Below are 26173 nucleotides of genomic sequence, written 5' to 3'. Positions count from 1 at the left end.
TACGAGCCTTTGCATCAGAGGTCACATTGTTCACATAATATCATATTAAAACAAAAATCCCTTAAACGTACACTTGCACAAGTGTGTAGAGCTGATGGAACAGTGACAAACTTAGTTTATTGTGAAACAAAAACCAAAGTGCTTGCATGAGATATCTTTTTAATTGGTTCTATCAGGCCATAATGAAAAATATATTTCTAACAGTTCTTAAAATGGAATTCCTTCCTACACTGTGTTGCTGATATCCATATCTATGGCATACAATAGAAGATAATGCAAGTGGGTGTACCTTGTAACTTTTGAAGTCCTAAAAATCACAGTAGTGATCTGTGTAAGTATGAATAGGTTTGCACACTTGAGGCGATAGTTTAGGTTGCACCCTGAAGAATGTTACACTGGAGAATACCCACCTGTCTGGTTCCTGCATGGGATAAAAAGATATGCTAAACCCTTTAAATCCCTGGCTTAGGGAAGAAGAGGGTTTGAATGGGCAGCAGCAGCTGGGGATGAGCCTATGACAGAGACAGAGAATGCTGCAGATGTCTGTTTCTCCCAGCCTAGGAGCTGGGATAGTTGAGCTGAGTAGAAATGACCCAACATTTGCAAGGAAAGAATGAAGCATAGAAAAAGCCCAAGTCCTTTGTTGTTTTATTCTTTCCCCCTTCTTGCTGTGTGTCTTTGGGTGAATAACAGTACTTTAAATGTAAACTGTGTTCAGTCACTTTAATCAACCGCTCCCAAAGAGAAGTTCTCCTGCAGGTGACAAATACAGTTGAGACTGTCATATTTGCAGAATTGGAAACTGGAGGGCTGCAGTCCAAAAGGGGTTAGATTAAAAGTTTCCACCACTGAGAGACATGAAGGATGTACTCAAGGGTGTACTCAAGAGTGACTGCAAAAGGGCCAAAACACAGCTCACCTAGTAATAAAGTAAAATAAGAAACCAGGTGACAATTTCGTGACTCATTATCCCATTCCAATGTTGAAAATAATTTTCAGTAACAAGTTTTCCTGCTATGCACTATATCTGCAAGCTACCAAGCCACAAAGCAGGAAACGAAAGTACTCTCTCCAAAGTATGTGACTTCAAAATAGCCCCCTGGAACCTGCACATACATCACTGTTTTATGATGACGATATGTTATGTACTAAGTATGCCTTGTGAGGTATTATTTGAAAAGCCATGATCTGTTGAACATTACTATCCTGTTCAATTGTATATATTACCATTGTATGTGAAGTTATGAAGTTTTGCTATGTGTTTGTTACTGAAATATGTTGTGAGTTTGGGAAATGCCCACAGCCAGCCTTTCAGTAGCAACAAAGAAGCAACTAACACCTACAAGATAGATTTACATCAGGACTAGTCAGCCATGTGGTGATGGTCCCTTAAAGAGAATCTACTCTCCCAATGAGCCCCTCACAAAGACTCCTCAGAGCAGATAGCCAATGAATACTTCCTGACTCAGCAAGGCATATCAGGACAAGTGATTCAAACTCTATGTTTGGGCCAGTACTTTTCCAGGCACCTGGAGGAGAGTAAAAAATGAGAAACAATGACATGACCAGGCCATCTCTCTCCTCCCCCATCTCAACACCTGGAAGCAAAATCGTTTGGAAGAAAAGAGGAAGCCACCTTGAACTAGGGAGAAGGGATTATCCTAACTAGGATTTCTAGTTTTAGTATGAACTGTGAACTGAATTCTGCCAGCAAAATCCAGTAGGGTGAGAAAAATGGTTGATTAAAATCTTGCTTAGTCTGATAAAGTTTAGGATTTAGACTGTGATTTTACCTTTTATTTCTTAAGTAACCAACTCTGACCTCTACGCCTAACACATGTAATCACTTATAATCTACCTTTCTGTAGTTAATAAACTTGTTTAATGTTTTATCTAAATCAGTGTGTTTTTGGTTGTAGTGCTTAAAAAATCTGCTCAGGTTATAGTGACTGGTGCATGTCCACCACCCTTTGATGGAGTAGCAAAATAATTAATGAGCTTGCACTGATGAAGGTCTTGAGCAGTGTAAGATGGTACTTTTATGGGATGCAAGGCTGTGGGGGATTTGCTGGGGTCTCCCTGTGTATAGTTCATGAGAGGCTGTGAGAGCCTGCATGTAACCTTAGATGTCCCTTCACGAGATAATGGCTGTGTGAGAGCAAAGCCTGAATGGGCTGCTTCTCACTAGCAGAGCAGTGTGAAAGATACCTGAACCAGAGAGTTTATGGGGGTACAGTGGTCTAACAGTCCAGGTTGTACCACGGGGGGAGGGAGGGTGTCACTACGTACCTGACCGAGGACAAGCAATTTCTAGGATATTTAAGTGAGCTTTGTGTTAGCAGAGCCATAATAATGAACAATTCTCTTAATGTAGAACAACTTTGTCATGTCACTTTAGGCAAACATTAAAAGCCTGAACAGAGGCAGCTGGTTAACTTTTTCAACCCTCTCTATGGCAGATTCTGAGCCAGTAATTATTTGTACAATGTATAAAATGCAATTATGATTGCAAAATGCAATTCATGCAAGATCAGTTATATCATAACAACATACTGAATATCCTTCCCCTTAGCTTAGCTCTTCAACCTGGGATGCCTTTTACACTGTTTTGCTAGTGAACAGCAAACATCTCCAGGTTATGATCACTCACAGCCATCAGCATGCAAAGTGACTCTCAGCTGAGTACATGAATGCTATGCTCAGCCATTCATGAATAGATAAGAGTGACACCTGTATACCCTTCATCCTTGGCCCCCCAGAAATATGCATCTTGGACTGTTCAGTAGCTCACAGGTTGCAAAGGCCCTGTTAGAGTCTCTAGATTCAGCCAGATGCTAGCAGTGGACTGGATGTGTTGAAGGTCTGAACTTCACACACTGTAGTCATTATGCCTGGCCCTTACAACAACACCTCGGAGCCACTAATCCGATGGAATATTGGACCTGAAAAGTCCAGCCCAACGCCATAGCCTCCAAATTGGTGGAGAGCACAAAAGGACCACTCGACAAAAACACCAAGTGAGAGTTCCATCATCAACTATATTGAACAATGACCTCAATTTCTCCGCGAGACCCCATCACCATCAGTACAGATTTGGCAAAAGAGGGCTTAGCCACAAGGATGACAAGGAAGGTGCCGGTGGAGATGATATCCCCTTGGAATTTATTCATCAACTAAGTCCCTGGGGACTCCAATAGCTGTCAAAACTGTACATCAAAACTATGGAATCTGGATGCATCCCAAAAGCCTGGCAGGAGGCAATAGTCATTGCCATACTAAAACCGGGCAAGCCGACTGACGACCTCTGAAAATATAAGCTGATATAACTCCTATGCACTATCTCAAACTCCTGGAAGGTATCATCCTCCAGAAAATCAGTCCCCTTGTCGAGTCAGTGATCCCTGAAGAACAAACAGGATTCCAGCCTAAATGCAGCCGTTGCAACCAAATTCTGGCCATGTAATGTATATTGAAGCTGGATTCCAAAGGAAATCTAAGCCTCTGTACACCTTCGTACCTACAGCCTTTGTAGACCTGTCACCGGCCTACAACACAGTCTTGATTAAAGGCTTTATGCTGACGCTCTCAAAGATCATCCCTTGCTGCAAAACACTATGTCTGCTATGGACAATGCTGAGCAATAGGCAGCTTTGTGTCCACTTGGGCAATGAAGTCAGTTCGCCCCAGTTCCTCAACAGTGGACTGCCACAAGGCTCAGTATATACGCCGTTGCTTTTCAATGTTTACATGCGTGACATGCCTCCAATGAAATCGTGCAAATTTGCATATATGTATGATCTTGCCCTAGCCACGCAAGCAGCCACCTTCCGTGATATCGAGTCCACTTTGAATGGGGACCTAAACACCATGGAGGCATATTTCCAGAAATGGAGGCTCAAGCCAAATCCTCACAAAACAGTCACTGTATTCCATCCTGATAGCAGGAACGCTAAGTGCACCATGAAAGTGACCTTCTGTGGCAACACTGTGCAACATGACCCCACTCCGACCTATCTCAAAGTGAAGCTGGATCACATGCTAACCTTCCACAACCATCTGAAGAAAGCAGCTGCCAAGACGAAGACAAGGGTCAACCTGGTTCAGAAACTGTTAAGTGCAAGTTGTGGGGGGCATCAGTATCAGTACTACAGACATCAGTGATGGCCCTTGTATGATCCATAGCAGAGGACTGTGCACCACAATGGAGCAGACGTAGCCATACTCAACTTGATGTCCAACTGAACACTGCTATGCCATGCATCACTGAAACCTTCAAGTCAACCCCAACACGTTGGCTGCCGGTACTGTCACACATTGCTCCCCCATCCATTTGCTGCAATGCCACAACCCTTTGGAAATTCCAGAGGATTGTGGAAAATGAATGTCTTCCCATCCACCAGGACCTTAAAAACATCCCTTGCCACTGCTTGAAGTTGCGTAAGCTCTTTTGGACTCACGTGTATAACCTTCAACAATGCAGCTTCAAACCTGATGAAGCTTGGAAAGTTGAATGGAGTTTACGAGAAGTTACAAATAAACACCTCATAAAAGACCCGACACAGAAGATCCCTGGCTTTGATCTCCCATAAAGCTTATGGGCAACGCTAAACCACATCTGTGCAACCATGGCAGATGTGGATATTTGCTGCACAAATGTAAAATTAAAGACTCTCCAGTTTGCGACTGTGGTCACCTAGAACAGACCATGGAACATATAACTACTCAATGCTCAATTCACAAATACAAAGGAGGCATCACAGCAATACACTGCTACTCAAGATGCAATTATCTGGTTTTACCATATGAATGTAAAATGATAGTTGTTGCTCTACATTTACATCAGCCATACGGAGAAGACCTTACTGATGTGATGCATGTACAGTACAGCCACATGGTGATCTCTTCCCCACATGTTCCTGGGGACACTTTCCTAGGGACAGGCATCTATGTGCATTGTTTCCCCGAGTGTAACTCTGTGGTTCGCCCCACTTCACACTGGATTACCAGGCTATGCATCCTGTTCCCGCTGTCCTGCCAAAGTTACATAGCAAATGGTGGCTTATTCTTTTAGGCAGTCTGTAAGTCAGGCCTCTCCACGAGCCTGTGACGAGTATCTGATTAAACTGACTGACTGACTCCAAATAGCTCTTCCCAGACACACATTTTGTCTACTCACCCAAAGATACACAGCATGTGGAGGAAAGGATTAAAACCACCCGAGGTCCACACACCTAGGGCTAGTCTGCTGCTCATTACCTCTCAAGGCTCAGGTGAGGCCAGTTGCCTCAAATGCATCCCGCAGAGCCCCTATCTTTAATTCCACAGCCTTGTATGTGCTCTGTCTATATCTGGTTAGGGAGGGAGATGTTCTCCACCTGCAATTTCTCTCTCTGTCTCTCTCCCTCCCCCTGTCTCATCCGCAGTGTCTTTCCCCAAGCAATACAGATATTTACTTTGTTCTTCTCAGACTTGCAGAAAGAGGACATGCCTTGAATTAAACTAATGGATATGTCTAGTAATGAAGAATTTATTATATGAAGCTGGTGTTGAAAACAGTTTTGGTCTGTGTAGAGGCATGGCAGTATATTGTCCATTGCCATCTGTAGATAGATAATCCTGCAATGCTCAAGTACTGCACACATGAACTTTCCAGGTCTAAGTCCGTTACACTGTAATGCTACTGCAGGAATAGATCTGTCCGTAGAGACTAGAGACAGGCACAAACCAAATTCCTGGATCCAAACATCACAGAATTTCAGCTAAGCCTATATCCAGACCTGCATTTTACATTTCAAGGCCATTTTAATTACAGAGAGCATGGTGATGGACAGCAGTATAGTAATTTTAGGAAGAATCAATGTCTAATGCTACAATGCTTTTTCTATTAATACCTTTAATTAATATTGTAAGCATGTTGGAGCAGGAAAAATGTCATAACAAAGTTATGTAAAGTCATGTGTAGGTTTACAGTGCTAGTTGAATGACTTGTACTAATTTTAGTAATGCCTTCTCATTTTTATGGCCATATGACTAATTGTAAGAGCTGGATGTTCCCACTAAGCTTCCCCCCTCTTTAGTAGGTTCCTGCTGTGACTTGCACTCAGAATTTTAAAAACCTGTTCATGTTCTTTCATGGCCTTCCATGTGTTATAGATGCAAAACTGTGACTACAGCTTATTGCTTAAGTTAAGTTGCTCATGCAAAAACCGTGACTCATTCCAAGAATTAGGCACATTGTGACTTGCTGTACAGCAATTAACCATTCTAAGGATATCCACTTCAACTTCCATGGTGTAAGATTAGTTTTCTTGACTGAATATTGAGCATCTAAGACATATTTTACAGAAGATGGTGACTTTAATCCGACTTAGCGTCCCAGTAAAATTGGAAGCTTATCTTCTCAGGAAATGATACAAAGCACCTTTTTCCTTCTGGGGAGCAAACAAATGAAAATATGCATAATGCTGTTCTGTAAAGCTGTGCTAGCACCTCCTCAGTTTTTCACAGCAAGAAAGTTGGAAGTGCGTTCTTTGTAAAATCAATTATTGGTCTCATTCATTGGCTGAATTGATGGACAGATAAATAATTCACCGTGGCGTCTAAGTTCATTGTCATCTTGGAAACCATTTTGCAAACATTTTTCTTCTGAAAATGTTTAATTTCAGTTTGAACTTTGTAAAGCATTTGGTGTGAAATTCAAAATGTAACTGTGCTCATGAGCAAATATTGGCACTTCTTTATAATTCTAGTGTTTTACTCAAATTAACAAAAAAAAATACAGGAGAGCCGCAAACACTAATACTTTCCCCGTATTTGCTGTGCTTAATGTGGCTTCTGAAGCAGTCAGATAATTCTGACCTATGTGCCAATGAGTGTTCATGCTGATAGAAGTTAACTTCTGTTAGATAAGTATTCTGTAATATTTCTGATACAAAACTCATATAGACAGTTGCCAATGGTTGGTTCAACACACCACACGAGTCCATTTCTATGAATGGCATGCAGTCATTTCTTTGGAGCGTTTGATAGCTTTGCTTAGTTTTGTTAAATTAAATCAGTGTCGATTTAGGGATTCATTAAGTCTTAATTTTTAATTTACTGAAGATTTTAATTCCAGTAATGATGTTCCCAAAAAGTGACTTTGTCATTGCCATTTCATACGTATAGTGCCCATTACAGAGTTAATAAGAAATGCTAAACTAGGCTTTAAAACCTAATTTTGGCTGTCAAATCTTCTTGTCACGTTTATATTGAATATCCCATTGCTACAGTTAAAGTAGTGATTTATCTAAATTACTTTACTTTACATAGTGTAGTCACAAGGAAAATGTCATCATAATTAGTAATTTTAAGATAAACATTTGGTTCAGATTATCTCTTTATGATTATGAAACCACTTTGCAGCTGATTTTAATATTGTTCTGTACTTTCCATTGTGCATTCTCTCCACTATGGTCACAAATGGCTTCACTTTTCTGCAAGCTGACTGCTCTCAGTAGCAAACTTAAAAGCTTATTGTAATTAAAGGCATTTTATTCATATTAAGACATTTTTTTTCTCAGTGATCTTTCATGCTCCTAGGTTAAGCAGAGTGAATAGTTTCCTCTAAGGATATGTTTTCACTGCTGCGTTTGCCCATGTTCTTACCGGGGTGTTACCTATAGCCTCCCTCTTGTCCACACACGAAAACCTCTCATCCAGTTTAAGTGGTGCTTTCAGCCTAAGCTGGTAACCTGCCCTCTTTGCTATGACGATGCAGGCTAAATCATTTGAGTGCTGATTGTTCTCCAGTGCCTTCCCAGAATTCCCCAGTGTGCACAGGACAGACAAGTAGTCCCAGAGTTCAGACAAGTAGTCCCACAGTTCACTGTGAAAGAACCGTAGAGAGTCTTAGCTTACTGCAGCACAAAAGAGCTACAGATGTACCCCCCAGAAATCATGGCGATGCATAGCCGATGTGGCTGCTAATACTGGCTTCGGTGAACCCGAGTGCTCTGAACCAGGGGCCAAGCCGTTGGGCTAACTCTGTAGTGAAACATACCCTTTGTAGCTATCCCACTGATCTTGATATTAGTCCTCATTCCATTTCATTTACTTGCCAAAAGAAAAGGTAAATGTTTTATGCACAAAGTTTCAAGACAAATTGTAACTTTGGGAGTTGAAGGTATTCTGTACTTCTCAAGATGAACTTATCACATGGCAGAAGCAGGCTCTAGGAAAAGCTGTGCAATGAAGCATGTAGCATTGTTTGAAATATCAACACAGTACAGCTTTCTGTAAAATAAACTTGACCTTAAATAGGTCATGAGAGAACTGACTCTTCTGTTAAATAAATAGAAAAGCAATGCCCAAGTGTATCAAAGACACAGTTCTACCCCTTTTCCAGGTATGAGGGGACATGTCCTTAAAGCTGCTAGACTTCACATTGCCTTCTAAAGAGAATGAATTAGGAAGTGGACTTTATAATGTGCTTCTCCACTTACGTGAAACAAACCTGTGCAAATAGAGAGAAGCGGTCTCCATCAGTGGCACTGTCCTGCCAATGTTTGCATACTGAACTTGTCCATTAACACTGTCTCTTCTGTCACCTAATGGCTGCATGGCAGTAAAGGCTGCAGATGTGACATGCTGTCGCAGATAAAAGGCTCCAGCCAGCTTGTGGAATTTCTAAATCCCCGCCCCTGAGCTTTTTTAGTTGGGAAGAGAATGGTGCTGCTGTGCTGTGTTCCCAAAGCATGTGCGGTTCATGCTTTCATGTGCCATTTGTGAAGAGGTGAAGGGTAGCATTTGTCAGACGCTGCACTGCCATTTCTAATATTTGCTTCAGAAGCTTATTTCACCAGTACTTAAAACTTATGCTGAGCTTTCTTTGTGATTGTCAAAGAGACTACTGCCATGTGACAGTGAGGTGGAGTTCTTATGGACATGGTGTTTTTTGGAAAAAAAATGTATTTACGATTCACTCATATGTGGCAGGCACTTACCTGTCAGCTTTAAGGAAATAGCCACTACTAAATGGGCATTTAAAACATTTCTTCTTCTAAAGAGCAATTCTTCTAAATTTGAAATTAAAAATTGCTTGCTTTAATCTTCAAAACAGGATGTTAAAAAAAAATTCTACATAGGAAAGTATCATAGCACATGCTGAGAATGCTTCATAATGGTTTTTCTGGCAAGGGTTAGAGGTTTTCTCTGAAGCACAGAAGAAGTGAAATAAAGCAGGATGAAAGTCAGGTGGGAATTTTTATAGTTCTTGCTATTGATGTCATTGTGACAATCAGAGTCCAAACACCAGAAGGGCAGAACAGAAGGGTTAAACCCCCAAAATAAGCAACTAATTAAAGTAACTGATTGCATACTGTATTATTGTACTATAAAAGCATGTCTGGTAAGATCTTTTATGAAAGCTTGTAAATGTTCTAAACTTAATAATCATTAGGAGATATGCATTCAGGCTATGGTTATGAATTTATGTATTTGTGTATATAAAGAACTGCGCTCATAAACTTTGGCTCCACCTCACAGCAGGACAGTGAGCGATCAGTCAGAGCATGGCACCTCCCAAGCCAGGTGTTTACACAAAACTAGACTCAAGACTCAAGTAACAATCCATTGAAAACCCAAGAGAAGGCAAGGATGGGCCATTAGAGTTAATGGAGGTACATTGAGACATCCCAGCTCTCAAGTGAGGAGGGGGTTTTCACTATCTGAATAACCATGAGTCATCGTGCCAGGACAGAGGGGGAGGAGAAGAAACCCTTTTAAAAAGGTGTCTTAAACTGAGGGTAGGTCTATGCTTAAACGCTGCAGCAGTGCGACTGTGTTGTTGTAGCGCTTCAGTGAAGAAACTAGTTAGGCTGACGGGAGGGTTTCTCCCATCAGCATAGGTACTCCTCCCCTGTGAAAGGTGGTAGCTATGTCAATGGCAGAAGCCTTCTTGTCTACACTGGGGGCTAGGTGGGTATAATTACGTCGCTCAGGGGTATGGATTTTTCACAATCTGAGCTCCATTGAGAATCAAACCAGAAGTAGGTAAAAAAAATTTCTTAGGCAATATAATATAATCCTACAGGATAAATAGTCATGTGAAATCTTTATACACAGGGTGATAGAAAGTACCTGTGGGTGGCAATGTTCCAAAGATTGAAACAAGACACTATTGCACCTTTGATTTTTCTGACATGCTTGGCATACTTAGCTCCTAATAGTTATCAGTTATTCATCCAGCTAATTTACTAGCCAAACGATCTGTAGGCAGACAGAAATTTGCATGCTATTAGCACCTCTGAAAAGCAGGCCTTAGGTAGCAGTACCAATAAGTAGCAGGGTTTTGACCAATCAGCTTGCCAACCACTTGGGAATAAAAAGGGTAAGATGTTTAAGGGCATCCTAGTTACTGAACACTTGAGTCACAGGCATAGTGGGATCAAATGTTTGAGCTGAAATCTATGCAGCACCATTGTATGGATGTGAAAAGGGCAGAATTTCTATTAATCTTCCTGCAGACAATGTGTGTGCATAAGAACCTAGACGAATAACAAGTAACCGATCGCTTCACCTATGTGCCTTTCTGCTGAATTTTGTGACAGCAGTTTTCTCAAACGTATTTGTTACCATGAACAATTCTTGGTGCTAGGTTTTTCTCAAACACTTGTTTGCAAGCAATTTCCATAATTGGAAATTTGAGTTGTTCAAATAGAGTTTACAAATTATTTAATTCTGAAAAGCTGATCTGCTCTCTGGTGGATATACTTTTAGCCTCAGTGTTGTTCTGCTGATGAGTTTTCTATTCTAGCAACTAATACTTTTATATTTGCAAATACAGTGGGTTTAAACTGAACTAAAGTGAATTCCTTAACATTGTCTATGAATATTCACAGAAAAAGTTTTATAGTCATTGCCCAGTTCTAGTATACATTATAAAAGCAGTCAGGAGAATGACTAGCTTGGAATTGGTAATGGGATATGGATTCTTATGTCAAAAACACCAACGGGAATCAGATCAGAGGCAGTCATAACTTGCAGACATTTGTTTGCTGAAATATATAAAATGCATTGACAGTCAATCCTATTCCTAATAGATAAATGACCTTAACACAATTGCCATTAAGCAAGTACTGTTGGTAGTCTCCAAACAAAGAATGGAGCTGAAGGATAATTTCTCCTTTGATTCCTAGCAGTTGTTGCTTGAAATCAGAACTGAGGCATCATGATGGAGCAATTTTGGGAAGGCTGTGCTTCTATTGCCCATGCTGTGACTGTTCCAGAGATAAACAGGATTCCAGTCTCTGGAGCATCTAAAATGGGGCTGTTCACACAAAACATTTTTTCATGTGCTCTTGTACTTCCATAAAATCCCAGTAAAATCCAGCAATGTCTTAAATAGAAAAAGCATTTAAAACAAAACTCAATTCATTAACCATTATTGGAAGCAGTAATATATTAGAATTGACATAAATATTGACACAGAATTATGAACAAAGCTCGGTACGTGACTCAATCACTCCCACTGTCTTCAGAAGCTAAGTAAATTGACGGATCATACATTGCATCCTATTGAATGAAGTTTAGTGGAAGGTCCTCCATTGGAAGCCTTCATTTTAGCTCCCAGATATTGAATAAGAGGGTAGAACACAGTGAGAGAGACAGAGATGCAGATTGACTGAATTGAAAGACATCAACTTTTTTAATGAAATGAAAGGAGAAATGGCCAGTAAACATTGCAGTGTGCAAGGCTGCTGACAGAATACAGACTACTGATGCGTTTAAAAGAGAAGAAATTTTTGAAAGTGTAATTGAAACCTCAGAAGGCTGGGAGACATTGGCTCTGACATTGCAACAGTCTGGATGCATACCTAGACCTTTGGTTACAGTAAATTTCATGTAGTTAAAACCCAGAAACAATTATTAAAGAAACCACTAGCCCTGTTCAGGAGGGAATAATAGACTACTAAACAATTTCTGGCAAGCACCTACGCAGTAGCAAAGTAAGCAGATTCACTGTGGAAAGTTGAGGTTTCTAGAGTCTAGTCTTGTTCTTGAGTTAGAAGGCCACTGTTTTCTGCAAGAGTAAAAACTTACTAAATGGTCATGTATGGGGAGGAGCGGGGGTAGCCAAGCTACAGCACTACAGTGTGGTGTAACTTTTTGTAAGTGACATATGTTCCTGAAACAGCAGGACTGTATTGTTTCAAATGCTTGTCATTGTCAAAAAAGACTGCCCACCATGGTAATTAGTGGGCAACAGTACACATTCGACCCCTGTCGGTTTTAACTTTAACTGAATGTTTTAGATGTGAATCACTTAGTTAGGCCTGATACCTGCAAGAGGTGGTCAGTACTGAGCTAGTTTCTGAACCTGTTGTGTTGTTTTAATGCTGCCTTTGTATAGCGTAGCTGGAGTTGGAGAAAATGAGTTATGATAGAGTATATACCCCACATTGACAGAAAAATGTTAACTGGAGCCAGAGAGCAATTAGTGCACCTGGTTGCATCTAGAGGGTGGGCCAGGTCCAGTTTAGGATTAGAACCTGCTGGGGAGGAGCTGAGTGGCTGAGTTAAGGATGATTTAGCTGTGAGGAGTGGAGTGACTCATAAAGGAAGGATTTCAAGGTAGTAGAAAGGAGGCCAGAGCCCCAGGAGGAGATTAAGCTTTGTGATCTTCTTCTAGGAAAGAAGCTCTGGCAAAGGGCCAGAAGACCATGACTGGGAAGCCACAGGGGTGGAGCAAGTTCCTTTGGTGAACCTGGACAAAAGGGTAATAAGACTCAGGACAGGGAGGCAGCCCAGGGTTTGGATCTCCAGAGGAAGACACACAGAGATCTTTGGGAAAGGCAAAGAGGAGCCTGGGCCTCCAGGGATGCATCACTTGGTCCAAGAGCTGGAAAGAACTTTCTAGAATCTGAAAAAGGTAAAACGTTTGTGGCGGCGTGAGCCCAGGAAGGGACTGGGGAAAAGAGTCTACAAACAGGCCATAGGTAGGAAGTAGTGCAGGGAGGTAGCACTGATCTAATGGAGGATTTAGCTACTTGCCACTTGTCCCTGGACTGGAACCCCGAGTAGATGGAGGGCCTGAGTTACCCTGTTAGCCACCGAGGAAGGTGGCATGAAAGCACGTTAAGGGATTTAGAGACCGTTGAGCCCAGTTGAGCTAAAAACCTGATCTAAAGGCTTTGGACTACTGTGTTCTGGTACTCTTTGTTACCACAGAAGGGGTGGGGCTGCATGTGACCTGGCCAGAGGGCCGAGTCACAAGGAGAACCAGACTGCTGCAGAGCCAAAGCAGCTGTCAGCACAAGGTGCCAGGAAGGAGGGCAGGTTACACCGCAGCCACCCATGACACGGTGCTCCAGCCGGCAAGTCACTTCTTGACAGAGTCCATTGACAGACCTGGTGCCCCTAATAATAGTTGTTAATCACAGTTTGCTGTAACTTTATCACATCAACTAGGAGATACCTGTGTCAGGTGAGGATTGAAAAGAGTAGCAAATCTGTAGACTATATTGCCCCCCCCCCCCCCCCCTTAACAATACAGCTGTTTTTGTTCAGGAGATAAAGGGAGAATGCAGGATTTTGCTGTAGTACCAGCAGGATAATTTTGTGCTTGTGTAGTAGCTTCTGGAATTGACTAAAAATATGCTAGCAAATAGCTGCAATTGTTATTCCATAATTGTTGTATTTATGTGACTGCTGCTATCATTAAGAACCCTGAATAAAGTAGTACCCAGGTTTGTGCAGATTTTACAAGTACAATTTTTATATTTGGTAAAAACAGATGGGAGTGAGCCCTGTTGAGGCAAGTAGTTGAAATTTACAAGTCTTGACTACATAAAGTATCATTCAATGAGCATATTCTAAAAACCAATTTCCTTAAAGTGATTCTCTTTCCAAAAAGTTCCCTTTTATAAATAGTAAAACAATTGAGAGTTAGAATAAAGATGTTGGTCCCCAAAGAAGCGCCCATGCTGAGAAAACTATTTGAAGGAAATTAGAAAGGAATACAAAATGTCCTCAGATGTATTAAGATTCTTAGGTTTTCTTTTTCAGTTAACTGACAGATGTAATACCTATATCATGGATATATATTTTTGGTATGAAATGTAACATTGTCAATGCCTTTCCTTACAAAGGAGCCCAAAGTGCAAATCACACCACTGCAATGATGCCACCTCTGGGTGGTGGAGGTAAGGATGGTTACTAACCAGTAGTTGTAAAAGGAGCAGAAGAGTGAGTAAGGTTGGCCCCAAAACTGGCCGGGTCAAACTACTATGAAGAAAAATGGCATGAGCTCTTGGAAAGTTTCACAAAGCAGATCACGGCATATCAGCTTGAAATCTACACACAATAAACTGTGTGGATCTTAATTTACTTTCTAAATAATATATTTAGAGTTTTTCCATTAGCTACCTTATAGAACTTCTTTTGGCTACCACTTTTACATGTTGTCTACACAGCTTTCACTGCAAATTCAGGAAAACAACAACTTGATGGTTAAGTTATTCAAAACTAGTTAATGCTAGAAGTGACAGAACCTTACCTTCACCCCATTTGGCTATATACTATCACAAATAATTGCTTTTCTTATAGTTCATTTTGCTAGCCCTTTTTAGACTTAGAATCCCCCACCTGCTGACTAAACCCGTTCTGTGGCTTTTGATAGTATTTCATTTATTGCTATGTTTCATTATTAAATGCATTTGCCTAGGAAACTGATTTGGATGTTTGCTACTTAAATGTAGCGGAAGGTGAACCAGTTTTATTAACTGTTTGCATTAGGTATGTAATTTTGAGTATGTGCTGCTGTATGCAAATTTTCCAAACCCAACCTTATCTGTTCTTGATATCAGGAAGAGAAGTACCTATATGATTGCTTTTTTCCATTCTATTGCTGGCTTTATTCATATGGTAGCCATATGAAAACTCCAGCCTTTCAGTCCCAGTGACCTTAGACTAATCCCTGTGGAAGACCTTTCAGGCCAAAATGGTGGAGGCCTGTAATGTGAATAAATCCTGAAAGGCATGGAAAATGAAACAAAGTACTCAGCATCCAAAAAAATTAAACACCGGGAATTGGAGGCTAAGCATCCAAATGGCCCATGTGCCTTTTGGGAGCAGAACCCTAGTAACCCCATCATATCCTGGAATCAGACTCATTACTACTGTTATAAACATTCAGGACAGATTAGCCAAATGCTGTGTGGGGTTTTTTTTAAGCTATGGAAAGACACAAAACAGAACTATTCTGTGGGAGACTGGAGCCAGATATTTAGTTTTAGCTCTGTGACTTCAGGTCAGTTGGTATATTTAACTAACATTTATTGAGCTTGTGGATGAACAGATGTCTGTTTCTGCTGTACATTGCAGTATTTAATTTGTGTTTCTAAAGAGGGTCGCTTTGTGTACATTAAGCTGATTTCAGTTTTGCATGACTGTTTTAAAGATCATTTTTACTTTGGGATGATAGATACTTTTGTAGTTGATGGAGTACAGGATGAGCAAATAAACTTTTCCCAGCTGGTACCATTTGTTTTTTTTTAAATGACTATAGTAAAATTAACTATAAAATAGATATTAAAACAGGTCCCCCAAAAGTTATTTTAGGAGATACTTTCAATAAAATAGGTTGCATTTCCAATCGCAGAAGCCTTTGCAAGGATGCAGTAGTCCCATTAAAATGTGTTTTCATACTTTTCACAATAGTGCTCAGATTCCCAAAGTTAATGTTTAATATACAGATTCCTTTTTTAAAATTTTCATATGTCCATGGATGGTAGATACAATAGGTAGTCTGGAAATAATTCCAAAGTGATTGGGATATTTAACTTATTGTGCCTACATGTTTAAAAAGAAAGATGAAAACCAGATACCTTCTGCAAACCTCTTCAAAGCACTGGAAACGCAACATGGAAGCCATGTGATTTGTATGTTAGTAAGCATCCAACGCAACTCTAAAAATGTAGATACACTCATACACACTATAGCGTTCTGACTTAATATTTGCTGTCTCTATTTTATTTTTCAAGGAGCAGGCCAGGTGGTCTACAGATGGCACGATGTCCTCACCCTGTGTATTAATAATGTACACAAAGGCTCATACATTCTGTACTAGTTTAATACCGTGGCTTTTCACATCCTTTAATGGGAGTTACATGTGTTGTGGAAGACTCCTTAGCATGAAAATTATTCTAATGCCTTTTTTTTTATTAACTGTATTCTCTTTATTTATTTAGGCGTCTGAACAAGAATAAATTACAGGTTTTACCAGAGCTGCTTTTCCAGAACACACTGAAGTTAACCAGATTGTAAGTACAGTTTACTTTTATTGTGTATGTGCCTTGCTTCATTATGTGGATAGTGCATTTGCTATGAGATTTTGGTTAGGTATTTCAGTTTAGTAGCATTTAAGATATATCTAGATTTCCATAGTTTCATGAGGACATTTTACCATTACATTATAGTAGTTATGTACTGAAAATAAATACGTACATGAAATAAACCACAAGCTTTCTTTCCCTGTTCCATAATTGATGTAGATTCAAAATGATGACTTCAGAATCAATATAAAACCTTTTATATAGAGTTGGAGCATAAGTGCAGAAGTGGCAACTTTTTGCTTTTAGTGTAGTAAGCTGTTCACAGAGAAATAGTCGATTCTTGTGCTATTTAGGATGGGCATGATGGCATAAAACAGTTTGTCACAACTAGCTGTTAATTAAAGACATGTTGTTTTAACTGAGCCAAAATTCAGAGATAGTTAAAACTGAAAGAATGGGGAAAATTTAATACTTTCCACCTCCCATGGAGATTGAAGGTGTTGTTAGATGAGATTTGTAGATTGGCATTAGAGCCGACTTGAACACCAGAAGAAGAGTAACAGAGACAAGTTGGCAGGTGATATATTTTTCTCAGTCTATTCAGTGGAGTAGAATAATGTGATGTTGACCATGATTGCCCCAAGTTGTCAATGCAAGGAAGAGGAGTTGATAGTGCTTTCACGTGCGGGGAGTAAGGTTATACAAATACCACCAAGATTAGAATGCTATGTCTGTATTAAGCACGAGGCAGAGTGTCTCTAGAACAGTTTACTGAAACCTGGAAAATTAACTTCTCACAAAACCCCACAAAACCCCACAAAATGAATCAGAAGTTACATGGTCAAGCTCTTTTAAAGGCTGGCTATCAAGATTTATGGGAGGCTAGTTAGTAAGATTTATGATCTGGCTAGTGAAATTGTAAAGTTACTACAGAGTGAATGAAAACTTGCGACACTGATGTGGGGTTCCGATAATTGTGTTTTAATACCTCTTTATGCAATCAAACTATCAATTTAGGCAATGTAATAAATTTTTCTTCCTGTGGAAATGTGAAACACATGGCGATAGTGAAGATTGATTTGGAAACCAACTCACTATTTAAAAAATAGACTCTTTGTCCAGGTTTTAAAGCAGAAGAATTGGGCAATGTTCAGCCAGAAGCAGTCCTGGTACCATTGTGGAGACCTTTTTTCATATATTGAATTTCATGTGGTCAGAATTTCTTTGTGAAGAACTTCCTGCATAACTCTTGAAACTTCTGTATCAACTCTGATCAGCAGCATAATTCTGGAGAAAAAAACCTCATAAGCCCATACCTGTTTTTTACTTTAAAAATCTACCACTGTGCAACAAACACCTGCTTTTGGAATGTTAGCCTTGCTGTAGCTTTTAACTGCCATGGAAATATTTGTTGAGTGGACTTTCTAGGACTGAGTGGTGTTTGCTTGAGTTTTCTAAGTTCCTTAGTGCAAGTTTATGTAAATTCCGCATGTTGAAACTGCTCTGCAGTCAAAACTATACACTGCTATATACCTTGTAGATAAGGTAGTTGTCCACAACCACATCCTGTTGAAACCATTATCCTAAAACGTTTGGATTGTTTGTTTTATAAGCAAATGCCAGCACTTGTTAAAGTAAAATTATGTAGAGCTAATCTGTATGTAGTAACATTATGTCAGTTATTTAAGAAGCAGAAGGTAGTTGTCACACTCCCTGTGGTTTTCGTTATGTTTAAAGCAGCTTCTGCAGTTCAGCATGTTGATACACAAGTAGAATGATCATATCAGGATTCAATAACAGGCAGGATCTCCTTGCATTATGTGTTTAGACTGCCTCCCCTCCTCCCCCAAGGGGTATAGTATAATACTCTAGTTTAGTATTCCCATTATGTCGGGTGTCAGTGTAGCAGATATTTGCAGTATCTGTACGGTTTTATATATATCTGTAAAAATCTCCATGTATCACTCCTATGAAGGTACGCCTTAATAGAAGGTGGTGCAACTAAGCAAAGTGCAAGTAGTCAGGTATTTTGATTATAAATATATTCAAAAGTATGTTCCTTTGATTATTCAGATAATCAAGTTGTTTACTGTCCTTGAAAACTAGGATAATAGTTGTGCTTTTATAAAGCTTAGGGAGTAATTATGTAAGGTGGCTAGTTAAGTATGAATTTTGCACTTCTGTAGTGATTCCCATCAGAACATTTTATAAATGTTAATGAATAAAGAGTCTTGTTACCCCAGTGAAGCATGCAGATGTGATCCCAGGATCTCAGTCATTGGTAGTAATTGGGATTGATCCCCTCATACTGTGCTTAGTCAGAAGCAGTCTTTTTTTTTCTTTTAAAGGTACAAGCATTAAACTGAAATAATGTTTAAAATGAATCATGTATGCTAGATACAGTAACTATTTATCATTATTGCTGCTGCCAAAAGTAATAGGCTAGTTTTGCTACACATGTTTGTGGGGCACGAATAACCAGAGCAGCAGCCTAACCCCTCCCCCTTTTTTTTACATAAGAAAACTAGCACTGATATCTGATTTTTGAACAACTACTTTGAACCTACCCACAGTAAAAATCAGAGGTGCTTTTTCTCACTTCCCTGCTGTGAGTTAAATTCAATGGAGTCCAGCAAAGCTAATCAATTTCTCTAGCAATAGGTCTCTGGGTAAAACACTTCAGTGAAGGGGCATGGCTCTGACATTCCTTTTCAGTGGTTGGCATGAACTTACAAGAAAAGAGAACAATTCAGACAGCAAGAAAGGGCAATAACAGAAGTGAGGCGAAGATAAAGAGGGAATAGAAGTAAGAGTGACAAGACTTAAACAGAGGGTGAGACAAAAAGAGAAGAAAATAAACGGAGGTGGGGAAAAAAAGGAAAAGATGATGATAATAGTTCCATTTTTAGCTATATTTTTGGTTATGCACGGTACTCAAACATGTGTTATATGGACTGCCACAGTTTGACACAGGGTAGTCCACTGGACTACTAAGGTATAAATCTCTTTCCTCATCCTCTTAGTAGAAGTCAGAACATAGACAACCTGCTAGATTTGTGACCAGGTCAGTTATTAATTCAGCTCTCTATAATCAATCTATGCCTCTAACTTGCTTAATTCAGTAGCTGAAGGAAACTAAATGACATAATAATAGAGCTAAGATAGAAAATGTTGCATATAAGGTTGAAGAGTTTGTTTAAATATACAAACTGTACACATTCATGAAACCCCAATAATTGTGTGTCAGCTCCTTATTTCAGAAATACGCAGAAACATGACAGGTTTTTGGACCCTAAGAAAATGTATGACAAGCCATCCAACGCAACTTTACCTAAAAATTAGAAAAAACCCAGCTGGCAATTTTTAAAAGGGTGATAACTTCATAAGAGCTAGCAATTTGATCTTATTTATTAACACTGGTGTTGATAGCAAGTGCGATAGATGGCAGGGGTCTGGAGGTCATCCAGTCTGATGAACATTTGGGCATACTTCTTGTTACCCTATGTAGTTCGACAGAAGACCTGCAAGTGTTTTCAGAATTGGTTACAAAAGTTGCAAAAGAAATATAAATTCCTTTTTTCCCCACAGTCATGACTGCCTGGAACTGTTACTGTCTGAGCTGAAATGTTGTCTGTTGTTTTACTGTAGGACTAAAGTTGTTTGTGTTTATGTTTTTAATTTCAGCAGAACTCCTTCAAGTTTTGTTTGAACTAGGGGAAACTGGAGGGGAAGGGGGAGTGAAAATTCTTTCCAGTGTTGTTATGCATATTAAAGACTACATATTAAAGCAAACGTGTCTGAAGTAGCAGACTTTAGAGCTGGAACAGATGCATTCCTCTTCCATACACATTAATTTGCTTGCCTTGGGGGAAAAAACTGGTGTTGATTTTAAAAGTTCATTCACCATGTGTTGGGATGTGTATTGGCAAACCAGAACCTGCTTACCTACTGTAATCAATAACCTCATCCTTCAGAGGAGCTGAGAAATAATTCTGGGTCTTGAGAACTACTACTGACCATTTTTTCTATTTCCTCATGTATGTTTAGACAGACCTTACTGCCTGTTATGGACTAAATGTAAGCAACACATAGTTAAATTCATTGAAAAAATGTTTCTTCTAAATACTTTGACACTTACGTTTCTTCCCCAGAAACAAAGGAAACAAGGGCTCCTTCTTTTATACAAATGCTGACAATAAAACCTGAGTTAATGCCTTGTCTGTGGCCTCTCCTTTACTGCAGATGACAGATGAAATATCTAATAACCTGGCGCTTTCTTGTAGCGCTACAGTTCTCAAATTGGAAAGAGAGCAATTAACACTTATCTCAAACCACGGTTCACCTCGAAAAATCAAAGTTCATTAAAACTTCAATTTCAGGGAAATTTCAGGTTACTTTTCAAGCTGGGCTCCGAGTTTCATTATTAATCAGATTCTTGCAACTTTTTGTAAATTTAATAAGACATCCTACTACTTCAGTGAAAGATAATTTCCAGTTAATGTAAGTGAGGTCTTTCCCAGTCTTTAAAACTGCTTTTGTGCTATTTGTGAAGACTGTTTAAAAATACATAAATCCTTCCCCAGTAGTTCTATTACGGTACTGTAAAACTTCAGGGACAAATAACATTTGAGCTTTGACCTGAAGACAAGATTTGTTTGGGATCCTAGAAACGTGTAAGATACTTTTGGTTTTGGAGAGTTTTTTGTGACTGCTGGCCTTAGCCCTGACATTCTCATGTGCTGACTGAACACTCACAGCTCCCATTGACTTCAGCTGGAGTTTGAGGTACTAGCTTTTATGAAAATCAGGCCCAATATATGTCGCCCACAAGTAGGCAACAATACCTGATGTTGTGATTTGCTGGGCCTTAATTTCCATGTGATGATGATTACGCTCCGTAAGAATATTCATGCACAGTGAAATATATGTTTCAATACATACTTAGTACTTTTTGATGTGATGAACAGAATTTTTTAGAAAAGAAGTTATAAATTTTGATCAACATATATGACCCATTCAACTTTTTCTTGTGTGCATAGATATTCTGTAATACTTTAATTTCAATTAATATTTAATTAGCTGCTGTTATTCCTCCTCCAGCTTTACTGGGGAAACATGCATTTTCAATCTATAGTTGTTTCCCATTCTTTCCATATTCAACATATTTCTTGGATTAATGTTTGTATGCAACAAGAAGAGTCGAAGACTAAAACATGAAATATAAATTCAGTGAAAAAACCTATCTCATTTATGTATATAAAATTTCAAAGTAGATTTTCAATGTTGCACGGAAAAAAAACTGTAGACTCTTCTTATTTAGATATCTCCTTAAAACCAAGTGCATCAGAGCTGATGAGCATTATTCAGTGTGGAAACTTGCTTTGTTCACTTTTTTCAAATATTAATTAATAATAAAAACTTTGCAAACTATTTTTCTCTGTGCAGGAAGCTACATCATGAAATAGAATCTTCTCTCTCTTCTAGATTGTCTCAACCAATCTCACTGTGCAGTTGTCATTGAGTTGCTTGATCTAATTTTAGACTGAAAAACTATCAAGTAAATGGCTTGATATTTACCTTGAAGTGCCCTGCTTAGCCTTGGCGCTAATAAGTAATTAACATAAGATGAAGAACAAGTCATTCACTGATAAGCATTCTAAAAGGAGCAAGTAGTCCTAGATGCCCTCTGTGAGGTCGGGTGGTAGAGAACAAGCTATGATTTTACAGTACCTCAGAATTAGAATATGCTTGTAATTTTTATGATTATTCACAGGCTTCTTTGTCACATCTGGTTGACATTACCAGCAGGAATATATAGAGGAATAAACTTTCAAGTGGAATGTGAAACATCCCACAAAATGAATTTCTCAGAGACTGGTGCATAAAACATGTGGAGCTTTTGCTTTGGAAGGTGGAGCTTTGGAACTCATGGATTTAATATTTGCTTTATCTTAGAAGATAAGAGTTTTAACGTAATGCTCATGATAAATGGTCCAATGATCAGTTGTCCTGGTGTGCATAATTGTCATTTTTCTGTTGTCTTGATTGCCTGGGTCCTAAACTAAACTTTATCTCCCAAATAATTTCATATCTAACATAAGTACCTTTATTAGAACCACTGTTAAAGTTAATATTTAAATCTCTTGGATCCGTGCATAGGTACTTAGGGGGAGAGCACCTTACTAAATCCAGAAGTCAAGGTAAGTGAGGTGGCAACCAGTTAACAAACGAATAACAAAAATAATGTTAAACTTAAAATACGTTGCAAGCTGAGGTATGTGTAAACACAAAAACCTACTTAAGAGCTGTAAAAACAAGCTTTTATTTGTAATTATATTAAATTTTTTTAACATGAGAAGCAGAACTTTAATTCCATCAGTTTTTAAAAAACAAAAAACAAAAAAACCCACCTTTTTTGTGGGTTGAGTTTAAGGGAATAATTTCTACCCTCTGTATGCATAGGTGACTTCTGGAGAAGATCATGACATTTACATTTTTGTACAAAGAATACAACATAAACCTATTGAGCTGTGTAGCATTTTAAATGACAAAGGCCAACCCAAATCACTTCACTGGAAGTATGCCTCTAGAATGAAAACCATTTTTAAAAAGCTAGCCTGAATGAGATTAAATGATTGGTTAGATTTCTGAATTTACAATTGACTTGTGGTTAGAAGAGTGTCCATGTTAGGTTCTGTAACCCATAGAAGTATATTGTCAGTTCACAAAGCCAGCGAGGTTCTGAAAAATAGATGGACCGGATTAGATGAGAAGGTCTGAAATATATGAAGACAGTAGATTGCCAACAGCCTTGGGCTATGTCTACACTGCATTCAAACACCTGTGGCTGGCCTGGATCAGCTGATGGGCTTGTGGGGTTCAGGATGCAAGGCTATATAATGGCAGTGCAGACAGCCAGGGCTTAGGCTGAAGCCTAGGTCTGGGATCTCACAAAGAGGGGGTGTGCACAAAACCTAGGTTCTTGCCTGAGCCTGAACATCTACACTGCAATTTTAGCCCCACTGCCTGAGCCATGTGTGTCTCAGAAAGCTGACCCAGGCCAGCCATTGGTGTGTTGTTACAGGGTAGACATATCTTAAAATACAAAGATCTAGAAGTTTAAAAATGCAGCCTGGCAGCAGAGAGATTTTAGAATTGTGAAATACGTTGGTCCAGGCAAAACTTACGTCTGACTAAGTACATACAGCACCTTTTTAAAAGCAAAGGCTTGTAAAGCATTGCAAGTAATCAAGCACCAAAGTTTTGTAGTTTTAACTTGTAATTTGTACCTGCCCAAGAGAAGACATGCAGGTAAAGCATATCAATTGGAAAATTAATACTGTAAATCCAGTTCCTTTGTGTTTGAAAAGAGAGACCAGATCTATTTTCAATAATAAAAAGTTGTCAGATGCTAATGGGTAAAGGTTATTGAATATAACATCATATAGTTTGTAACATGCTCCAAATATTTATAGCCAACGCGAATTTGCCAACCAACTTGGTCTACAGGGTGAACGCTGTTTAATTTCTTAGTAAATCATTAGAAAAGTTTGTAGGTAGTTTCACAATAATTCGTGAAATAAAGCAGGTAAGAAGTTTTTGTAACAGTAATTAATAAACTCCTTGGTCTCAGAATACTACTCTCACATCTATGGCTAATCAGGACTTATTTTTTCCTGAATGGGAATCCTGTTTAGCCGTTGCCTGAGAATGGGTGCATTTTATGTAATACGTCTAGTAAATTCAGTTTATTTGCATTGTAGCAGGCTGCATTATCTATTCTGGGCTATGAAAATAATCTTGCAGTGTAAGGAAATATATTCTGAACAAAACCTGTATGCTGTTTTCTCTCCTGTTGAATCAAGACCTTAGAGATTCAATCATTAGCAACATCATCCGTTAGTTACAAGGCGTATAGTTGCCTCCCTCCACCCCTCACAACAAGCAAGCAGCTCCAACTGTAAATCACCCAACTGTAAACTAATGCATTCCACTGAGATTTTACTGTGGTAGCAATAATAGTTGGTCCTTACATTATGCTTTCCATTCGAAAAGCACCATACAAACATTAATTAGTCCTCAAAATAGATGTGAAGGCAGGAGAAGAGCACAATTTCCATTTAGAAAAAATAGATCAGTAAGAAAACAGAAGATGAATATTGAACTAAGACACACAGTTAATTGCAAAAATGAGATTAAAGCCTGTGCTCAATCCACTAGACCATGCTGTTCCTCTCTGTTATTGTGTGGTAGGGGTGAGAGAAATTAAACTGGCACCAATCCTGCTCATGAAATGATGCTTTTATAACAAAGAGGGAACCTTACAGCCTTCATTCACTTACACTAATTTATTCCATCTTTGGTTGTAATGCAGAGTTGTGTTACTATTTATCTTTTTGATATTTATCATTAAAAGTGCTGACAATGCTTAATAATACAATAATTTTTCTTTCATAGAAATTGTAAAGTGAGAACTTGCCATGTATATAATAGATTTTTCCACTGTGGGAAAAACTGACTTCTCCTTCCAACAAAGATGCCCCAGTGTTCTGAAAGCTGTTCAGAATGCCATTCAACAAATGATTTTGTTGAATCCCAGATTGTGGATGGCTGATTGGGAGCTGTTTGATGCTTATGTTTGAATTTAACACCTTTTTAAATCAAAAGATCTTCAGAGCTTTGCAGATATTAAATAACATTTGCAACAGGCCTGTATAGCTTTTACAGAAAGGAAAGAGACAAAAGTTTAACTATGAAAATTCTCCCATTCAACAGAAATATGTCTGCGTTTTTATCATGGGGTTGTTTGCTTACTCAATATAAAGTTATTAGCAAATGGAAATAATTTCCTCAAAGATTACATATTGAATTTGTGCACTGTATTACACGTCTCCTCTATTAAGTGTCTAGTTTGTGATGAGAGAAGCAGTACACTAATGCTAGCTAATACAGACATAATGCATAGTAGGGTATAAAAAGACTTGAGCAAGTGAGCATGTGATTAGACTTGTTAATATGTCAAGGAAAAACTGAAAAGCTTGGATTTCTTTTTGACCTTCATTAACCTCCATTTTTTCTGCTATTCTTTGTCCATACATAAAAGTTAGACCTAAACATATTGTATTTTCTGAAGACCTTTCAGAAACAACACTCTTTTTGGAGCGTTTCTAACCTTGAGACCCTGAATGCCCAATTTCAACCTGCAAAAGGTGTGTACTATTACATTAAAAACACCTGAACATATAAGTTTATAATGGAAAGAGTGACAGAGCCTGATGAGTGTGATCACAAATGTGTGACCTGTTCAGGATCCAGAAATTTCAGCAAAATCACTTGGATGAATTTACAACAGGAGTTGTAGAAGTTCAAGCCACCTGTTTAACTGTCAGAGTTTGACTTTATTTAATGTATACATTTTAATCTTCGGAATTGTTTTTCCTTCTGGTAAACTTGGTTGTGTATCTGATGTGAAGATTTAAGTGTGTTATCCATTTGTTATTCTTAGACAGGGTTTTAGTTAAGTAATTTCCAACAACATTAATGGGAATTACACAGCTGACACCGTGTTTATTGAATGTACGGTATATCCAAAGGTGTGAAAACTCGAGTTAAGCATCCAGATTCAATGTGCCAAATTCTTCACAGGTGCAATTTAAGGCAGAATTTGGCCCAGTGGGTCAGCTTCTTTTGGTCTGAGTCCACACAAGTGTAATGTGGATTGGATTTTGCCTATTACTACTTTCTTTTGGCTGATACAGCACCTGAGGGATTAAGTGTAGCCAGAATATTTCTGAGGTCATTTCTAGATTTCCAAAAATGGACTTTAAAAGAGATCATATCTAGAACGACAGTCCTTAAGC

General features: G+C 38.9%; 1 protein-coding gene across 2 annotated transcripts in view; it reads left to right on the top strand.

Moving 5' to 3' along the window:
- SLIT3 (slit guidance ligand 3) overlaps positions 1-26173 on the top strand; it is a 676405-nt gene that overhangs the window by 57083 nt on the left and 593149 nt on the right. For both annotated transcript variants that reach the window (XM_067566650.1, XM_067566651.1), the window contains exon 4: positions 16230-16301. In XM_067566650.1, coding sequence (XP_067422751.1) covers positions 16230-16301 — 72 coding nt within the window. The remainder of the gene's footprint in view (positions 1-16229; positions 16302-26173) is intronic.

This window comes from Emydura macquarii, unplaced genomic scaffold, assembly GCF_026122565.2.
Source record: "Emydura macquarii macquarii isolate MOO-44397 ecotype Brisbane River unplaced genomic scaffold, CSIRO-AGI_Emac_v2 contig_2768, whole genome shotgun sequence".
Taxonomy (NCBI): Eukaryota; Metazoa; Chordata; order Testudines; family Chelidae; genus Emydura; species Emydura macquarii.
The sequence above is the reverse complement of the archived record's forward strand: the minus strand, read 5'-3'. Positions and strand labels throughout refer to the sequence as shown.